The sequence below is a fragment of the Poeciliopsis prolifica genome, unplaced genomic scaffold (genome assembly GCF_027474105.1).
Source record: "Poeciliopsis prolifica strain line A6 unplaced genomic scaffold, Auburn_PproV2 SCAFFOLD009, whole genome shotgun sequence".
NCBI lineage: Eukaryota > Metazoa > Chordata > Actinopteri > Cyprinodontiformes > Poeciliidae > Poeciliopsis > Poeciliopsis prolifica.
Window position 1 is genome coordinate 6,415,213 of NW_026562384.1, and position 19,429 is coordinate 6,434,641.

A 19,429-nucleotide genomic window follows, 5' to 3' on the forward strand; every position below is an offset into this window, starting at 1 on the left:
CATTACTGATTGATTACATTGGGGTAGAAGATCCAAGTGAGAAAAAGCTCTTTTAGTGTATTTATGTAGTCATGCAAAAAGTAGCTCATCAAATAAAATCACATTTGACTTTGAAGTTGGGGTTGATGTCCAGTTCAAAAGCATTCTTTTCACTTACTTGCACACACACACACACACACACACACACACACACACACACACACACACACACACACACACACACACACACACACACACACACACACGCACACACACAAAACCCACATGTGATCCCAGAAGGGAGGGAAGCTGCGCGTCCTGTGAGGCGCTCAGCGCGTTTGGAGCTGAGCGCAGTTACTGGCCAGATCAGTAACAGCTGGTTCATGTGCCATCTGTTGCTCCAGTAGTCATCCTCGCTCATACTTTTTTGTTCTTGTTTTGTTTTGTTTGTTTTTATTTATACAAAATCTGACGCGGATTGGCGCCACTCGCGGGAAACTTGAGCAATTCAAGCTTTACGCACAGGTTCCGGAGAGCAGACGGCACCTAAAAGATGAATGAAACGGACCTGATCTGCGCAAACCAAACATCGTCCAACTTTAGCGACCTGCCATGTCCGACTGCAACCGCCGCGCCGTACAGTCCCATCGACATCACCTCCTTCATGCACATTTTCCCCTCCATCTACGGCATCCTGTGCTCCGTCGGAGTCATCGCCAACGCGCTGGTGATCTACGCGGTCGCGGCGTGCAAGAAGAAGATGGTCTCGGACATCTACGTGCTCAACCTGGCCGTCGCCGACATGCTGTTCCTGCTGGTGATGCCCTTCAACATCCACCAGCTGGTCAGGGACAGGCAGTGGGTCTTCGGAAACTTTATGTGCAAGGCGGTGGTGGTGGTGGATGTGAGCAACCAGTTCACCACGGTGGGGATAGTGACGGTGCTGTGCATTGACCGGTAAGTGACGACTTCAGTCTCAGTGCGTCGGCTTGGTTAAAAATGTGCCAGACAAACAACAACAGGCTGCAATGCAAATAGATAAATAAAGTTATGCCATTGCTAAAAGTTTCATGAATTACTCAAATTGTCCAACCGTTTATTCAAAACCTACCAACTCAACTACATTGGTTCACTTCTTATTATTAAAATGATTCTTTTTTTTCTGTCCAAACCAGTAAAAACAAACAAAAAACAAACAAAAAAGCAGATGAATTGGTTTGAGACCGAAGTGAAACATCTGTAATAAATGTTTGTGTTGTTTCTATAACCTTTTCCATTGCAACCACAGCTTAAATGTGACATTCTATAGCAAAGACGTGTTCAGGATAAAGCTTGTTGGCAGACTTGACTTTAGGAGTTATACTTTTTCTAACTAAAGCTTTGTTCAAACATTAAGTCTCACTCCAACACAGAGGCTCTCTGAATCACGAGTCGTACGACAGCTTTCAGTTTCATACGTAAATGTATTCGCAATACAACTCATATGGTGCTTTACAGGTTTTTCTTTTAGCTGTTTTGCTTCCATGTTGCAGATCATCAGAGTAAATTTAATATCAGGCAAAATTATGTAGATAGCGTAAATGCAGTTTTCTAATTTATTAAGGGATAAGGCACAAAATAATGGGAGTCTTTTTGTTGAGGGTTTTGGGTTCTCTCTTCTTGGCAGATTTACTTCAGTTCAGCCATGTTGGAGAAGTCCAGCCTTCATCTGCTTTAGATGCCATTTTAAACCAGTGACCTCTTCAATCAGTCACTGTTATAAGTTTTGGGAATCATGACTCTTAGTGTGGTTTGCTGGACGTGTCATCAATTGAAAACTGGTGTTGTGTGTCGGAATGCAAATCAAAATGCAGCATTAAACATCTGACAGTGAACATTATCTTTCCAAATTGACATCTTGTTATTAAAACTAGAATAGCTTTTATAGCTAATATCCTGTAGGCTCTATAGTAGATTTTTTAAAACTGCATACATGAGTGGATGTCGCTGAAGATTCGTGTTTTTTTTTTTTTGTTGCTTTTCTTTTTTTCAAAATAGTACTGCAAGACTGTTATGTAACACACAATGGCAACACAGTGTTCTCTAAATAAATAATCCAGGTTCCATGTTTACCATCTGAGGACATCAGGAACAATTATATTGGTCATTCTGAACTGATAAGGACAAATTCACAGGAACACCTGGAGCAGGGGTTGGCCTCAGAGCACGAATGCTGCACTATACAGATTTCCAGAGGGTCATTATCCAGCAAATTGTGTCTTGTGCAAGGACCTGCTCAGAAAGTAACTCTTATACTTTGTTTTCATGATTTCATGAAATCATGAAAACAAAAATCCATCCATCTTGAAAGCTATCATTTTTTTAGACGCACAGACATGGAAAGTCTCTTAAAATCGCCAAGCACTTCTCTAACCTTAACAACATCGCCTTTAGACAAAGATGTTATGAGCAGCAGTTTGACGGAAGAAAGTCATCGTCACCTGGTTTGAAGTGGAGGACGACTTTGAAGTGCAAAATTAAATCGGCTTTCGATACAAAATGAGGAAAATAAAATTGCTCCGACTTGTAAAGCCTCGTAAAACCAGCATTTTAAAGTGAGCCTAAAATGCTCATGTTCATGTCTTGTCTTTGTACATGTTTTCTCACTGGATATTATAAATTTAAACACTTTAAATTGCATATTTGGCTTGGTTATTTAACAACATCTAAATATTGATAAGATGTTTTAGAAAGAAAATTCTGCTAGATAAGACATTCAATCAATCACTTTATTTTGGTAAATTGTCCACATCAAACACAAGAAACGACAAAGAAAAAAAACAACAACAAACCCGTCATTACTTATCCTTCAATTCAGTCCAAGTTGTCAAAATGAGTTTTATTTGTTTAACCTGGTTCTAACCTGAATCATGTCAGTGGATCTCTGCCGTGTTAAAACCTAAACTGATATTTAATTGTTTTAAAGTTTTTATATTTTTTATTTGACCATCATTGAACTAGAAATAAATACATTTCAGACTGAGCTTTTAGTTTCTCTTCATTATTACGCTTCCTTGGATAGTTCTGTGGGCTAAACAAAACATTTTCATCATATTTTATGAAAAAAATAATCGTCAGACAATGAGACTTTCCCTGATCAGTTTTGCCTATTTTTAGCTTTCAGAGTGAGCCGTATTTAGGGCCTCTTGTCACTTTAAATCTGAAAAGTTGGTGTGGCCCAACTAAACCTTGCAGCACAGAGATGCACCTTTATATAACCATGCACCTTTGACCTTTAGTCAGACCTAGGAGCAGAAGAAGTAGAGCCTTTTGCACAACCATAAAGGATGCAACAGCAAAACATCCGTCTTTTCCAGCAGCCATTGTTCAACTGAGGTTGGTAGTAAATGGGGCGCTGCCACCCAATTGTGACTTAAAAAGTTGGGAGTTTTTGAAATGGTTAGTTTTCAAATCACCAAAAGAAACATGAACATGTTGCCAGAAAAAGGCTTGGTGGTTATTTTTTAAAGCACTCGGATTGTTTAGAAGGTGTAGCGACCCGAACGGAAGTCGTGCAAAAAATGAGTTTATCGCAACAGGCCTTCTTTCAAGCACATAGTCATTTTCCTTTTCATCCTTTAGAATCTTCTTAGCTATTAAAGCTTCAGCTGAGTGTCATTTAGAAAATTGCAAAATTGTTGTCATAGAAAAGCTTAACAAAGACGAAAACACAATACTGAAAGGTGGATGGATGTATATAATTTACTGCACTTGCTCTTTCTCTTGCATGGTTTTCCAGCTCTCTGCTTTTATTGCCAAGAGCTGGAAGAATCTAATCTTATTATAAATCTGCAAGCACTTCCTAATATATATCTTTTCATAAAGACAGAGAAACGAAATTTTAATGCAGTGCAGTTTGTCTCATCCTGATTTGTCTCCAGCCTGAGAATCCTTGTCATGGACTGGAAAAAATCATCTTGAGTCTCTATTTCACGGTATAAATATCTTAATCTCTTTTCCTCTCAGGTATATCGCCATTGTGCATCCCAGCTCAGAGCGGCGGACCGTGCAGTGGACCATCGTAATCAACTTGCTGGTGTGGCTGGGCAGCGTCCTCCTCACCGTGCCCGTCATGATCTACGCCAAGGTGGTCAGCAGGGAGCACATGCAGGTGTGCATGATGAACCTGGAAGGGCCGCGGGACATGTACTGGTACACGCTCTACCAGTCCATCCTGGGCTTCATCATTCCGCTCATCATCATCAGCACTTTCTACTCGCTCACCCTCTACCACGTGTTCAGCTCCATCCGCCGGGTCAAGCGCAAGCAGTCGGTGTGGGCCAAGAGGGCCACCAAAATGGTGCTGATGGTCATCGCCTTGTTCCTGATCTGCTGGTCGCCCTACCACGTCATCCAGGTGATCAACCTGAGCAACAACCGGCCCACCATCGCCTTCGTCTACGCGTACAACATCAGCATCTGCCTCAGCTACTCGCACAGTTGCATCAACCCGCTCATGCTGCTCATCTTCGCTCAGAACTACCGCGAGCGCCTGTGTCGGCGGAACGCGCTGCACAGCTCACAGCACTCCTCCAAGGTCACCGTGGTCAAAACCGACGGCTCCAGCACGGCAAACGACCCCAACTACCGCATCACGGTCATCTAGTCAGCGTCATCTATACCGTGTAACAAATTGGTGGTGGACATCTTTTGTTTTAGAATTGTAAATGGATTTGTTATTACACAGAAGAAGAAGAAGAAGAAGAAGAAGAAGAAAACCCTGAAGCAGCAGCATCAAATCCAGCCTTAATAAAATAAACTTTAAATAAAAGGCACTGCCATTTTTTTTGAAAGAGGTCACACAATCCTCATAATTCCAGCAGCTCCAAGGTCTTTTCACCACACGCTGCGCCTTCTGGCTCATGAGGGACTGAACTCCACGGCGCAGCTCCACTGGTCCTTTCACCAGTACCTACCGTGGCGCCTTCTGGCTGAACACACATGATCTGCTGTAAGTAATCCAATCAAGAAGTCACTGTAAGGGCTCATGATTTGTAACCAGCGGCCTCAATAATCCACAGTTTACTGATACAGATAAGAGATGTTCTGGTTTGAAACTGAGCAGCCGTAAAGCTTTCTGCGCCACTCGCCGCGGTTTTAAAACTTTGTCGCTCAGAACGAAGGACGCGTTTTATGGAGATAACTTGTAAATTCAATTTACCGTGTCGCGATGGGTTCGTTTAACAGTGGTCCAAGCCTGTGAGAGCTCGTTCTCGTTTCTTTTTTAGGTCCTTTAATTGTGAATAAAGCCCACATACAATAATAAAATATAGTTTATTATTGGAAAAAACACAAATACAGAAAAATAATATGTAGTTGCCTCTGGCTATGTTTTCTCAGCATATCAGAGAGGATCTCTGAAGGATTTGAGTGTCGCATTTATAAAGTGCTTACTAATGGGGAAAGTACTGTATTTATAGCCTGTTGTTACTACTGGTCCTGTTTTAATGAACTGTGTTTGTAAGAAATGTTGTAATTAAAGAAACATACAACATTTATTTATGATGAGTGCAGAATCACACAATGTTCAGCCCACTCCTGTCAGTTTCTGATGTCAAATATTGAACGCTGTACCAGGAAACTCCTCTCAGGGACTGCTTTACGAAGGTTATAAAAAGCAGTTATTATCGTGGTTAAGTGTCCTCTGACTGCTTACGGCACAACATTCTGATGCTGTATTGAAATGTTTGAGCCACATGCCTCAGGAGAGACGAATCTACATGTGACTTCAGGAGATGAAGTCTTGCAAAAGTATTCACCTCCTTTGAGCCGTTTCACATTTTGTCAGCTCAGACTTTATCGTGTTTTGTTGAGATTTTGTGGGACAGACCGTCACAACGAGGCGCAGCGAAAATAAGGATGCGTGTTTTGCAAATCGTACGATGTTGCGTCTTCTTAATTTCAGCTTCCCAGAGTTGACACTGCTTTTCACCCCCGCAGCATGATACTGCCCCCGCCGTTTGTCACTGAGGGGATGGTGCGTTCAGTGTTAGTTTCTATCACACAGTTTTGCATTGGGCCAAAAAGATCAATTTTGCTGCGACATCGTTTTCAGGAAAAAACTGCAAATAGGAGTTTTTAAAATATTCATGCAGTTCCATATGCAGGTTTAAAGTCCTAGTAAAGTGCTTTACTGTGACAAAATGTGTGAATACTTTTACAAGGCACTACATGAACACTTTGACATGTTGGTTAAATATATGTATAGTTGAAGCAGGTGTTTGCATTGGTAATTTATTGTATCATTGTGTTTTTTTCTGTATCTTACTTGTTTTGTAGTATTTCTGTGACTACAAAACTATTTTCATAAAGAATTCATCAAACAACCAGTGATATTTCATAGATAAACACTGTAAGGGACTGATATAATTTTTGCATCATTGTTCGTTGAGATGGAGAAGAAAATGTGAGACAAAATGTCAGATAAAGTAAAGATGTACTTTTTCTCTTAAATATGACTAGATGTTAAAATAAAGTATGACAAATGGGTCAAGAACAAGTTTATAAATGCTTAAGGACTGTTTTATTATTGTATAAGAAAATAGAGCATAATGCTAGGAGCAATGAAAAGCGTTGATAATGTTTTCAAAAGTTTCTCCTGAATATAAAACATCGACTGATCAGCTCCAAGTGGTCTCCAGTCATTCTGATTAATCGTTTGAAAACGAATTATTACTTAGTTTATGACTTTGTTTTTTGGATTTACTCAAGTTAAATTGAAGCAAGTTGTCAACGTGGAGTAACAAACTCAGACTAAAAAGTTGTTTATGAAACCAAACCTGTTCCTGCGTCATTCCTCTCTTCTGTTTTTCCTGGTTTAGGGCTCTTGTTATCGTCTTGTAAAGGGTCTTAATGTTTGTTGTGGCACTCGAGCACTAAGTGTGATGTACTGTGACCCAGATTGCTTCTCCAGATGTTTCCCCAGAAGTGCTTTGTTTTGCCTGTGAGAGTCCTTCCTTGTGCTTCAATCAAGGCTTAGTAAGATCTGTGGAAATTTGTAGTTATTGAAAATGTGACTTGTATTTAATTTTTTTGTTTTTGTTACCTCCCATCATTAAATAAACATTGAAAATAGAAAAGATGTCTGACAAAAGGTGGTTTCCATTATTTGAATGGACCCAACCCGAGGTGTAAGTGACCTCCAGGCCAACAGGGGGCTCCCCAGAGTTTGTTGCTTCTCATGCACAATCCAGAGCTCAAAAGCTGAATATCTGCTGTGAGGATTATAAAAAAAGTGAGAGTAATTTTACACTGTAATTAGTCATCCTGTTTCAGAATGTTACATTTCACATTAGTTAAAATTCTTAACTCATACACTGAAACAAAAATACAAAATGTCTTCATATTTTGATCATAAGACTGTATAAATATATAAATGTCAACCAAAGTCTGCTCAGTTCATCCAATCTTGAATTAACTCTGATATTATGTTACAGTCTTTTCCCAAAATTTTATCAAATTAATCTGTTTTTTCAGAGACACCCATTATGTCAAATCTTTGTTGACTGATTAAAAATAGAAAACAAAGAAATCACATTTACATGAGGTTTCACAAAAATGCTTAGATCGAAAATTTTAACACAAAAAAAAATATATATATATATATATGCATGATATATATATTCATCAATGAAACAAGTAAAACAAATATATATATATATATATATATATATATATATATATATATATATATATATATATATATATATATATATATATATATATATATAGTTTGCTGTGGTTTTCAATGCTCACAAATGACAAACCTGAGGTCTGCATTTGTACCTTCCCAGCATCCCAAGGCTGACTGTGGTTTTAATTTAATAGATTAAATGTTGTTACTTCATAACCGGGGTTGGTGTATTCCAGATTCATCTTCAACCACACCACATAAAAGCAGCGGACTTTGCTCCGTAGTGTTTTTCTCAAGCTCCTTTTCTTTTTCGTGCCACCAGCAGCAGACTGTGGTGAATGGGAAGGGAGGTTGTATAAGGGGACTAATATAATAACAAGAACCCCTGTCAGTTGTAGTGTTGCTGAAAGCCTCTTCACTTAGCAAGGGCATAACATTCGTTTCATCTTACGGCACACAAACCGTCGCCTCGAGTGACCTTGGATGAGAGCACATCCTTGTTTTTTAGACGGATTCTCTGGTGAGGAGCTTCAGACCGACGCCGCCAAAGGTTTCACACTCTGACTCATCGTCTGGAGGATTTTATAACATTTTTATGATTTAGGTTTGTAGAATTACTGGTTTGTGGTGCACTGCTGATGAGAATTGTTTTAAAAGCCAGAGTGGTAATTTATTAAAATAATGTTTGCGTTTTATAGTTGAAATAAAGCCCTTATCTGCAGAAAATACGATTCTGCTTTTGCAGAGAAAACAAAGAAAATTGTTCTGACTTGTTTCATTGATGAATATAAAAGGACCCAAAAAGGGTTTTATTGTCAGAGCCAGAAATCCTGGTGCTTCACATCTAGTTGCTCCGCTGACCTGGAAGTGCCATCAAACTTCTTATCCAAATCCTAAATATGAAAGGTCATTAAACTTCTTGAAATGTCAGACTTCCTTTGTTCTTCTTTTTTTAAGTCTTGCCCGCATATAATGAGGCATTCAATTTAATTAAGTTGACAGGAAAGGATGAGCGGGACACAATTATCATTCAGGAAAGACAAACACAATTAAAGACAAGCAGCAAATCTGAAAAAGATCTTTAATTTAAATAGAAGCTCATGGAGTTTCTACATTAGCTCAGAAAATAAAGTGTAATAATTGAATCAGTAGAGTAAACAGTGTTGATGGTTTGGGGCCTACACTCCTGAGGAAAACACGCTCTTAACTGTCTAATAAAAGCCGAACGCATAGGGAAATTTTTGCCCCTCCTATGATTGTTTTGTACAAATTAACTCAATGATCTGAAAAAAATAACTTTCTCACTCTGTTTGGGTTTAGAGCCACTCCCCCAGATTCTTATGAGAGTGAAGAAATCTCTGACCTCCACCAGCTGTGCTGCAGCAAAATCACATTCCAGGTGTAACTCAATAAACCCAACAGCAGTCCTTTCATTCCAGGGACAAACAGTGGGATCTCATGATTTCCTCCACGGTTCTTCTCCTTCACCGCTTACAGTCAACAGATGGTGACGGGATCTGAATGACGTGTGTCTCAGGAGTGGACGGCAGCTGAAGAAGTGCCATGAAATAATGAAAGTCGTTCCATACACATGTAAGAAAATGTCTGCATGTCTGCTACTCGTGTGTCTCCGACATCAAGTAGTGTGTTATAGTGAAGCGGGTAAATGGTTTTCAGACTATGTAACAAAAATAAATGTAAATTATTTTGTAGCTTCCTGATCTCTCAGAGTCTAAATCATGCAGTTTGTGTATGGGAGATGTGAATGTATGTTCTCGAGCGAGGAAGTAGCTGAATGAGAACCTAGATTTACTTTGCCAACACACAGAGGAGCATCAGAGCGGGCCAGGGCAGGAACTGCTGGAGGGAGAACTGCTGCAGCAACTCAGTAAATAAATAAATAGATGAATTCACTTGTCTGTTTTCTTTTCAGAATATTTTGGAGGGTGACTGAGAGTCAACGCTAACCTTTCTGTCTGTTTAGAATAGAGTGAGCTGTGTGTCAGTCCAAGCTAAAGTTTGAAAATCTTGGTTTTCTTATTCAACTGTGGAGTTGGATTCAGTCTGTGTTTTCCATCTTCTCTCACCTGCTATCTTAAATTTGTTTCAGTAAATGTGCTTTTACCACTTCCGTTCAAATTTATATTGGGAAGTTTGAACAAAGTGGTAGGAAGGAAAGGAAGGTAGAAAAAGGAAAGTTTGTTCATCTTTCCTTTTCTTTTTCTGACTTTCTTATTGTTCTCCATCCTCCTCCGTCTGCTCCTTTTCATCTCCTGTAAGGCCAGGTCCTGTGCTGTCAACATAGGTTTGGATTTATTTTCTCCTTTAATAATAAACATCTTCACTTAAAAATATTCTTTTGAGTGTACTTGTGATGTCTTTGACCAATATTTAAATTGGTTTGGTGTTCTGAAATGTTTAATTGTGACAAACACGCAAAGAAAAACAAGGAAATCAGGAAGGGAACAAACACGTTTTCAATTCACAGTAAATGCAGAATACTTAGTTTAGGAACATTTGTAGTCTTGTTTGCAAAAAAACAAACAAATGTGCCATTTAGTCAATTTATATCAGAAAATGAAAGTGAACTTGTTATTTTTACTACGTTTAAGTGCATACAGTCACAAAGAGGAAAAAAACAACATGGGTACAATTTTAAAATCATTTATGGAAAATGCATAAAAGTTCAATAATTTGTAAAAGAAAAATAAAACAAAAATTGTCATGAAAATAGTAAAGAACCCTAGTCTTTTCTACAAAAAATGATCAGCAATTTCTTCAAATTTAAGCAAAAACTCACCATGACATATAGTTTTATTGCTACAGCAACAACAAATATGCCAGTGAATGCAACATTTCATCTTGCTGCATCCTGCAAATGAAAGCACAGCATCTGTAATGCTTGCAGAGCTGTGGGTTAAACCAGCATGGAAACAACGTGTTGCGTGGCAGGCATTAACTCAGCCATGTTTTTGCATGCGTGAAAATATGACTGTGACTTGCTCCTGCTGTGCCTGCAGGGGCTTCTCTTTATTAAGGTGCTGCTGACAAACTAATTTTGATGAACAGATCCTGAAAGGTTTATTAACCCTGCACCCTCAAATCAAATTATAAAATGAATACCAATGCGAAGGCAGGTTGGAATGTGAAAGGGTGAATCAAAACTTTTTAAGGCGGTTAAAGTATAAGGTTGAAAGCTTGCATTTTGCAAAAAGCTTTGTCTCTTTCAACATCAGTCTTGTTTATATAATTAAGATGCTAAAATGAATATCCCTCTTACCTAAAAAAAAATAAAAACATTGTTAAGAATAACGTTCTTCACTTAAAGGCAAGTTGTTGATGTTTTTCCAGGCACATGGTGTCATTTACTAACACAGCAGAGTTACATTCAGTTGTTATAAAAATGCCACATATAAATAGAAAATAATTTGGTCATGATTGTATCTGATGCCTCAAATTGGGCCATGTCTCTTTAAGAAGCACATGTATCTTTCCAAAACTCCCCGTTCAGTGCATCATCACAACGCTTTACCATGATGCCATTTGCAACCATTCAGAGCGATGAACAAAATGAACAAAAATAGATTAAAAGGTGTGACTTTGTGTGCAATGAGTCTTTATAAAAAGAAGAGTTTCAGTTTATGAATTCAATATATTTTCATATATTCCAAAAGGTTAATGATTTGTTTTATCTCTCTGTCACTTAGTAAGCTTAATCTGTGCAATCAGTCATGCAGTAAATTGACATTAACTGTGCTACTGTACCCATATATATATTTTTTCGATTAAAAGGACCTTGAGTTACTCTGTAACATCCGTTTTTGTTGGCTAAATGCTTGAGCAGAGTGTGTTGTTCAGTGCATCTCTTGTGGTTCACATAGCTCACTTTCATGCATTTACAAGCAGTAGTTTAAGGGTGGATAAACGACCACTGAGGAGAGAAACAGTGTGTTTTCCAGATTTGTAGCCATCACAGTTAAATAAAATAAAATGAAACTGCATCAGACTTATTTAGCGCTTTATTAGGACACTCAAAGACACTTTACATTGAAATCAGTTATTCCTGTTTACGCACGCATTCGCATTCTGGGTCAGTCTGACCGCAGATTACATGCGACTGGTCACTCATCAGATTTCCCACTGCACCCCTGCTGCAACAATACATCTCTGCGTGCTTAAAACCTCTCTCTCTCTCTCTCTCTCTCAACAAAGTCTGCATTGTTGTTTTTTGATAGAGCTCACGATCGACCATCCTTTTTCTGACACTTCTTCAGAAAGTTAAAAAAAACAACAACACACATTCCAGTTGTGTCTTGTGATGTCAATGGATTTTTTTCCCCCTCTTCTCACATTTGTTCCAAAAAAATGTTCACAGGGGATGAGGTCTTGTGACCGCTGACGGAGAGCCATGAGGGCAACACTTGTTGCTGCTCCTTGCACTTTAAATAGCTCTGATGTCTGTTTGGATTTATTGTCCTGGTGGAAAGCAAACACTCTGCTTCCTGCCTTCCTTCAGTTATCTGAACTGGTCTACCAAGAGGCCACGCTCCCAATCGGGAAAAATATGTCAACTTAACAATTACATTATTTCATATCACCCTGCTACATCCCACCAACATGACTGAATCCCTTCTGATTCATGACTGAATCCCGTGTCCTCAAATGAAACCCAAAGTATGTGCTCTAATTTAAAAATGAAATTCTTTGTCTGTACATGTTAATTGATTTGGTGGATTTCTGCTGCAATGCCAAGGCAAAAATGTGTTGAACTGATTCACAAAAAACTTTATAAAACCTTCATTTAAAAAGAAAACAACAAACTTTAAAGAACAAAATCAATACACTAATTTAAAATAATATTGATACAAAAAAATCATTCTGGTATTTCAATATTATCACAAGAACTTTGTTATTCTTCATTTATTCTTATGTTATTATTAAACAACACATCATAATGACAAGGAAACTTTAAAGATGTTTTACCAAAATTCAGCTGATATACTTCTCCAATAATTTTGCCTGAAATATTATTCAGAAAGGCACAACTATTATATTCTTCATCTTTTGGCTCATACAACAGCAACCTCTTCTTGTGTTTACCATTTGAATGCAATGTTGAAATAAAATGCTACACCTGCAAATTGGCCGTATTAAAGCAGCAGACTTTTATAGTTGCATGTTTACATTGCCTGGATTTGCTCAGTCCAGGGCTTTTGTTTGTCTGGCTATTTCTTGATCTCTCTCTCTTCTTTTATAATACACAATTATATATAATACACAATTATAACGATTAGAGTCCTGCTGAAATGATCACTGTAAGTATTCTCGTCACATTCATCCCCTGAACTTTTGAATGCCTATGTCACTGACGGTATTATTCTGGCAGGACTTGAGATGAAGGTACATGGCAGAGGGGTATTGAGTTTGCTTTTGTGTTTTTGTCAGTGCTTTGCTGACTCGAAATCTGAAGGCGGAAAAGAATAAAGCAGAAGGACAGATTTAATAAAAAAACAAACAAAAAAATAGATGCATTTTTTCCTTCGTAAGCAAACACAATGTATCCTGCAGGTTCAGTGACAAAATAAAGATGACAATGAAGATCACAGTCTACATATTAAACTGTTTACTCTGTTTGTATCTGTGGTCAGTAATGTACTTACAACGAGAATCTTGTTTACTTGCTCTTGTCTGACAAAGAAGTCTCCTTTCATAGGTTTCCTGATGAGTTTGGCTCAGAAGTCGGCAGCAAGATTTCTCTGAACGCCCACATGAAACCTCAGAACACTGTATTGATCTCCGGGTCATTCATCTGCTATATGAGTGCGTCAAAACCACCAACAAAGGCACAGCTTCGTTTCCCACACGGCCTTGAGGGAAGGTGTTCAGGAGCACAATGCTGGTCATTATGACAACTAAATACAGAGCGTGACTCCACTTTCCAGTTTGTAGGCCCAGTTCGGTGCACGCTGCACATTCCTGTGTCTTTATCTTTATTTTTTTGGCAATGTGGAACTCAGAATCCACGTCTGAGTGCCGAGGTGAAGTCCAGCAGATGTACCTTCGCAAGTGGAGCGTTACGACTTTTCACTTTTGAGTATTTCTGCTTTCGTACCAATGAATTCAGGCAGTGATTTAAAGGGATGAACAAGCATTCACGATTCTGCAGCTTTTTGTTGCTTTTGTTGGCGTTCATGGTGTTACTTGACCATGAACACACACAAAAAAATTCTACTGTTGATACAGTTGACCCCTGTTATTTTAATAAAATAAATTTAAAAAATGCTATTCTTTGTAAAATTGTGGAGAAAAACTAAATAAATTATCTCAAGAAAAAATATATAAAAATAGATGAATTATGTCTAATTTTCTATCAGAAACAAACAATGTGCCTGGAAAATAAATCATCCTCCCCTTAAACATGCACATAGGCTTTTTGTTTTACACAAAAGACCGGCTGCTTTTGTTTATTAGCTTGTCTATTCCGCCACAGCCCAGAATGCAACATGTACCTGGTTATGAGAAAATGTTTGGGTCAAGCTTAGGGTCTACATCTGGTAGAGGTAGAGAATCATCACACCACTAAAAAAACTTCTGTGGAGTTCATTTGAAAGGGAATCACAGCAGGACGTCAACCAAAACAACCTGACCGTGTGTCAGTATCGTTACTGTGTTCACAAACTGGATGGGCAGAAACAAACCAGTTATTTTTTTAGCAGACTAAATACCTGTGAAGTGAAAGCATCTTGACTCAAATGGTGGTTCTACAAACTGTCAAACTCATACCGCTGTGTGGGTTTCTTTTAATCTTTGTTTCTGTTTACCTCGAGTAAAGCCCCCGATCTGGATGGGATCACCTGCGTCTTTTGGTATTCCTCACATCCACCTTCACAAACTCTTTCTTCTGTGGCTGTTTTGGAAGTGGGAAACACTAAAACTGGTGTGAGCCCCACAGAGATTCGTCTCTGAAACACAGAACTGAGTAGGAAATGAATAGATGCTTAAGTGAAAGTATTATCCGTTTCACACGTGTACATGTGCGAATGTAGCGATGGAAATTTGCAAGGGGCAAAAGTGCTGCCATATTCTGCATACATATTTATGATAAGTTTTATAAGTACTAACAGGCATAATTGTATTTCTTTGTTTATTTATTTTTAAGCCACTGATGTATAGCTATTATTAACCATGTGCGAAATTTAGACTCACTTTACATTTACAAAAGCAATGCCTATTGTGGTGATTCATCAGCGTAAAATGACATCAATTTAACAGCTTATTGTTTCAATATTTTGTTTATAGTGGTCAGGATTGCACCACTTGAAGCAGCAATTTATTACTTTCCCTGCAAGCTGCTTTTAATACACGGAGTTTATTCTCCACTAAACAGAATAGAAATGACTAATAAATGAGACGTCCAGCCAAGCAAATACTCATTTGATGGAAGTTTTCCTCTTGACATTCCAGATGTTCTCCAGGATATCTCCATCTCCCTGAACCATGCAGGCTAATAGGCCCTTATTGACGCAGAATCCAGTTAGTTTCTGTGATCAAGTGATTCTCGCCCCCTTGGCAAGCAGGCGACAGGAACCCCTCCTCGGTGTCTGTCCCTCCCAGACACCGAGCGTCGCGGTGCGGTGTGGGATGGTAATGTGGGGTGAAATAACTGAGATTGAATATTGATCAGATTTCTGTGTACAGCTCCGAGGCACCTCGATATAATCACTTCCACACTTGTTCTGTCTCCTCCTAAACACGCCTGATGGAGTGGTGGCAGAGGATCCGTGATTCGGCATAACTCACCGCGCTTGCACACACGCAGACAGAGAGATGAAGTTGTGTTCAAGTGCTGATCAAAATTCATCAGTCTGTGACTGCTTTGATATAAGGTGCTGTAAAACTCAAACAGCAAGCGGATGATTAAATGTACAGAAACTGAAAGCTTCCCCTCTGAATCCAGGCTTCTTCTTCTTCTTTTTTTTTTTTACTGCACAATTTTAATTGAACTGTGTCAGCAGTGTTAAAAAATAATAGTGCTCAAGCTGTAGAGAGAGTGTCTGAGCGGCATATTGATCAGCCGCTCTTGAAGGGAAGGATCCACCTCATTACATCTCCTGGCATCGTGCCCCCTCACCACACACACACAGGTCATCTGTCTCAATATGATATGACAACCCTCAGGCACATCAAAACTTAATCTGGACATCGATTTGGGCCTTAAACTATATCGCAGAAGAACACTTTCCTGCTCTTTAAGCCTATTTCTCACAGCAGGAGTCTCCTTTACCCATAAGAAACACCTCCTGCCTTTGGCTGATGTGCCAGTCAGATATTTACACGTCGTGGAAAGTCAAACACTGAACGAGGCCTCATGATTATTCAACAAAAAAAACTCCTATAAGTTAAGTAAACAAGAGTCGAAGTATGTGTTTGGATGGATTTTCCCTATTCTAAGCAAAATTAGACACAGTTTTCTGTTCAGAAGAGTGCGAGCCCAATTAAACTCGCTGGCTTCCTGGCACTGACCCAGCATTTAAGAATAGTTTATAAAATTCTTTATGGGGCCATAACAAAGATTCAATCTTAGTCAGCTTTATCCACTCCAAAAGTAGTAATGGTATGCTTTCAGTTCATTTTCCAGAAGAAACAACCAGCTGCTCCCAAATATCAATTATCTAGTTTATGATTTGAGGTGAAGTTCAAGAATAATTCTTCATCTGCTTTATTCTCCCCACTTTGTACAAAGCAGCAGGCTCACTGACAGCCAAACAGGCTTTCAGCAACTTGTTTCCACCACTTTGCTTGACATTTGGTACAGTCTTCATGTACTGCATATTTATCATCTTTTGTATTAGAATACAATCTATTTGGAATAGCCTTATTAAGCAGTTTACATTGTAACACATACAATTTTTAATGACAAGTTTGTGAATGTAGAAGCCCTCGCACAGCTCGAACACTGAGCAAGTAAACAAATGCCACAAAGTTTACACAGACTTGTTACTGAAATATCAGAGCAATGACCCAGAAGCTCAAACTTATTCACACCGTGCAAACACTCAGTCTGCGCTGGTGAAGAGTCACTCACATTGGCATTCAGGAAGCTTGACACTGAATGTTAAACTCTCTGGATCACCTCTGATTGGTTGGACTAATATTATGTGACTACATGCAGTAGAACACACATAGACCAGAGGATGTTTCTTTATTTAACCGTTAATGTATGAATTACAGATCAGACATGATCTGTAATTCATACATTAATTCATACATTAATTCATACATTAATTCATACATTAACTACATTACAGACATGATCTGTAATTCATAATCTATTGAGGCCGTCAATTTAACCTGACGAAGATGAAAAGTCAAAGCAACACTGAAGTCAAAGGTGAGTCTATTCATTCATTCATTCATTCATTCATTCAACCTTTTCTTAACCAGGATGAAACTATTTGAGATCAAAAATCTAACAACAATATTATCTTGTGTCTTGACGTAAGAAGACAAATATCTGAATCATTATTTTTTCCTCGTTTTTTCCCCTCTTCTCCTGGCTTTCATGTGTGTATAGTTGGAGTAACACATTTTGCTTGAAGCAATAATGTCCTGGGTTCTCCTCCTGGTCCTGGTCTTTTTTGGAACTTGTTCAGGATTTCACCCCACCAGCAGGTGAAAACTTCAGATAGGAACCTTTTGGTTCTTTTCACTTTTTCTTCACAGCCATCACGAACAAAGTTGAAACAAGGTGCTTCATATTCAAGCCATCACAGACTGGAGTCTGAGAGAGCAAAGATGGCGTTGCTTGTCAGCGAATGGTGGCGGTAAAAGCACGGAGCACACTTTGCTCAAGCCTCAAACAAGAGAAGGAAATAGAAAGGCAGAAAACAGGAGTTTTCACTGCAAAAAAAAAGAGAGAAAAACTCAGCAGACCAGATTTAATGTGTGCAGACTTCCAGTGCACAAATCAGCTTAAAGCTGAAAGAGTACATACAGCCAACATCAGGGAACTAACCAAGACAGCAGAGTTCACGCACAATTGAGTCTGCAGTGGCATGGAAAGAGTAAGGTTGCGCTGAGGAAGCTGTAGGCCGGGCTTTATGAGTGGAGGCGGCAGATTCTGATAAGACGCTTGTTCAAGAGGTTTGAAACAGTCAGACTGCATGGAGTAAAAAGAAAAACAATAAGAGATGTAATATTATTTCTCTGGAAGAAGTAGCTGAACTTGCCTGAGTTTGGTTTGTTCAGCCACCTTTGATTGTTTCACACTCGATGCAGACCATATTGTGCGGGAGGGAAGTTCAGTGTGGTATGCGAAGTGCCTCAAAGTGGTCGAGTTAAAGGTGTCAGAAGATTTCAGGAAAATCTTCTGACACTTTGAACAATCACCATGAAGAAGTCAGTGTCTGCACAGTGTAGCATGGGATGATGTTACATTTGAGAGGAATCAAAATTCAAGCATAACACACATCTTTCTCAGCAAATATGTAAATAAGTCTAATTATTGATCATAAAATAATCATGAAATCTTTTTAAACTGAACTGATTTACCCCAATACAGGGGAAAAATGATGCCAAATTAGCATTTACTACTACTTACAAACTGAAGACAAGTGTAACTTTACTTCCCAGTCCTTCTTTGTTAAAGGTATGACAGATTCATTATTGTGGAGAGGTCTATTTTTGAATCTGATAGTTCATTTCCTACAGTACATTTCTTCTTTTAAATGTCAGTTGTTTGACTCACATGTTTAATCATCAGCTGTGCTTTACAAGCAAATCTATGTACACCATAAATCTCTAAAATGTCAGCATGAGGGGAAATTATCCAACGCCGCCTTGTTCACTTACTACCATAATGGTAGGTTGTGTCAACTCTTTTGTCTTGCATGCATGTTTTTGAAGAGATAATGGGAACCGTGCCTCTCTCTGAACCTAAGCTTGAGTTTTTCTGGTGGAAAAGCTCAGTGAGCTGCTAGGAAATGCATTGAGGGTTGCAGGAAATTGACAATCAGTACCGTTCTCTCTTTCTCAGCTGAATCCTGACTCCAGTGGATGCTGCACTAATGCTGCTCAGATGAAAAGGAAACATTTGTTTTGAGTGTTTGCCCACGTTTTGAGTGCTTTACTATTAAAATTTGCAACTGTAGCAAAGAGTTACGCAAGCGTCGTGTTAAAAAGGTACAAATCTGATTTCCAGATACAGCCGATGATCGAGAACAACTGAATATTAAAAAATATATATACTTTGCTATATAATTTGCTTTCAGCTTATTGTCCCTGCAATAGGAGTGCATATTTTACACTTCAATTAGGTTTATAGGTTTGTTTTACCAGCTCAAGAAAAATACAACATAAGTCAGTTATCCACTTAATGTGTGTTTAGGACTTTTCTGAAGTTTATGCTCAATTTGTATTCTAACATTGTAAACTCTTTACAAGTTGCTATTAAGTTTCTCATTGCTTCTGTTAAGTAGCAAATGAGCTGTGGTGGCGGAGTTGTAAAAACGGGACAGGATAATTCAGAGTGAGGAGATGGAGAAAAGTGGAGCAAAAATCTCCGATAAAAAGTCCTGGGTTAGCATCACGTCTTTCTTTAATATCATATTTACTTCTTAAGATCAAAGGATTGTGATTCGAATCTCAGCACTGCGATATCTGAAGATTGTCAAAGAAAGTATTAATTTTTCTTCAAATGCATTTAAATCATTTTTCTGACAAATCTGTAAATGAATTTATAATTTATAATAATTATAATTTTGTTCACAGGTCCAAATC

At 38.6% G+C, this 19,429-nt stretch overlaps 1 protein-coding gene across 1 annotated transcript; it reads left to right on the forward strand.

Annotated features, from left to right (window-relative positions):
* The first annotated feature begins 334 nt into the window (after positions 1-334).
* Positions 335-4,731, forward strand: LOC129362807 (melanin-concentrating hormone receptor 2). Its single transcript, XM_055034553.1, has 2 exons — positions 335-936; positions 3,985-4,731. Exons 1-2 carry the CDS (start codon positions 533-535, stop codon positions 4,622-4,624), a joined length of 1,044 nt encoding a protein of 347 aa, XP_054890528.1. The 5' UTR covers positions 335-532; the 3' UTR covers positions 4,625-4,731.
* Positions 4,732-19,429: the final 14,698 nt, after the last annotated feature.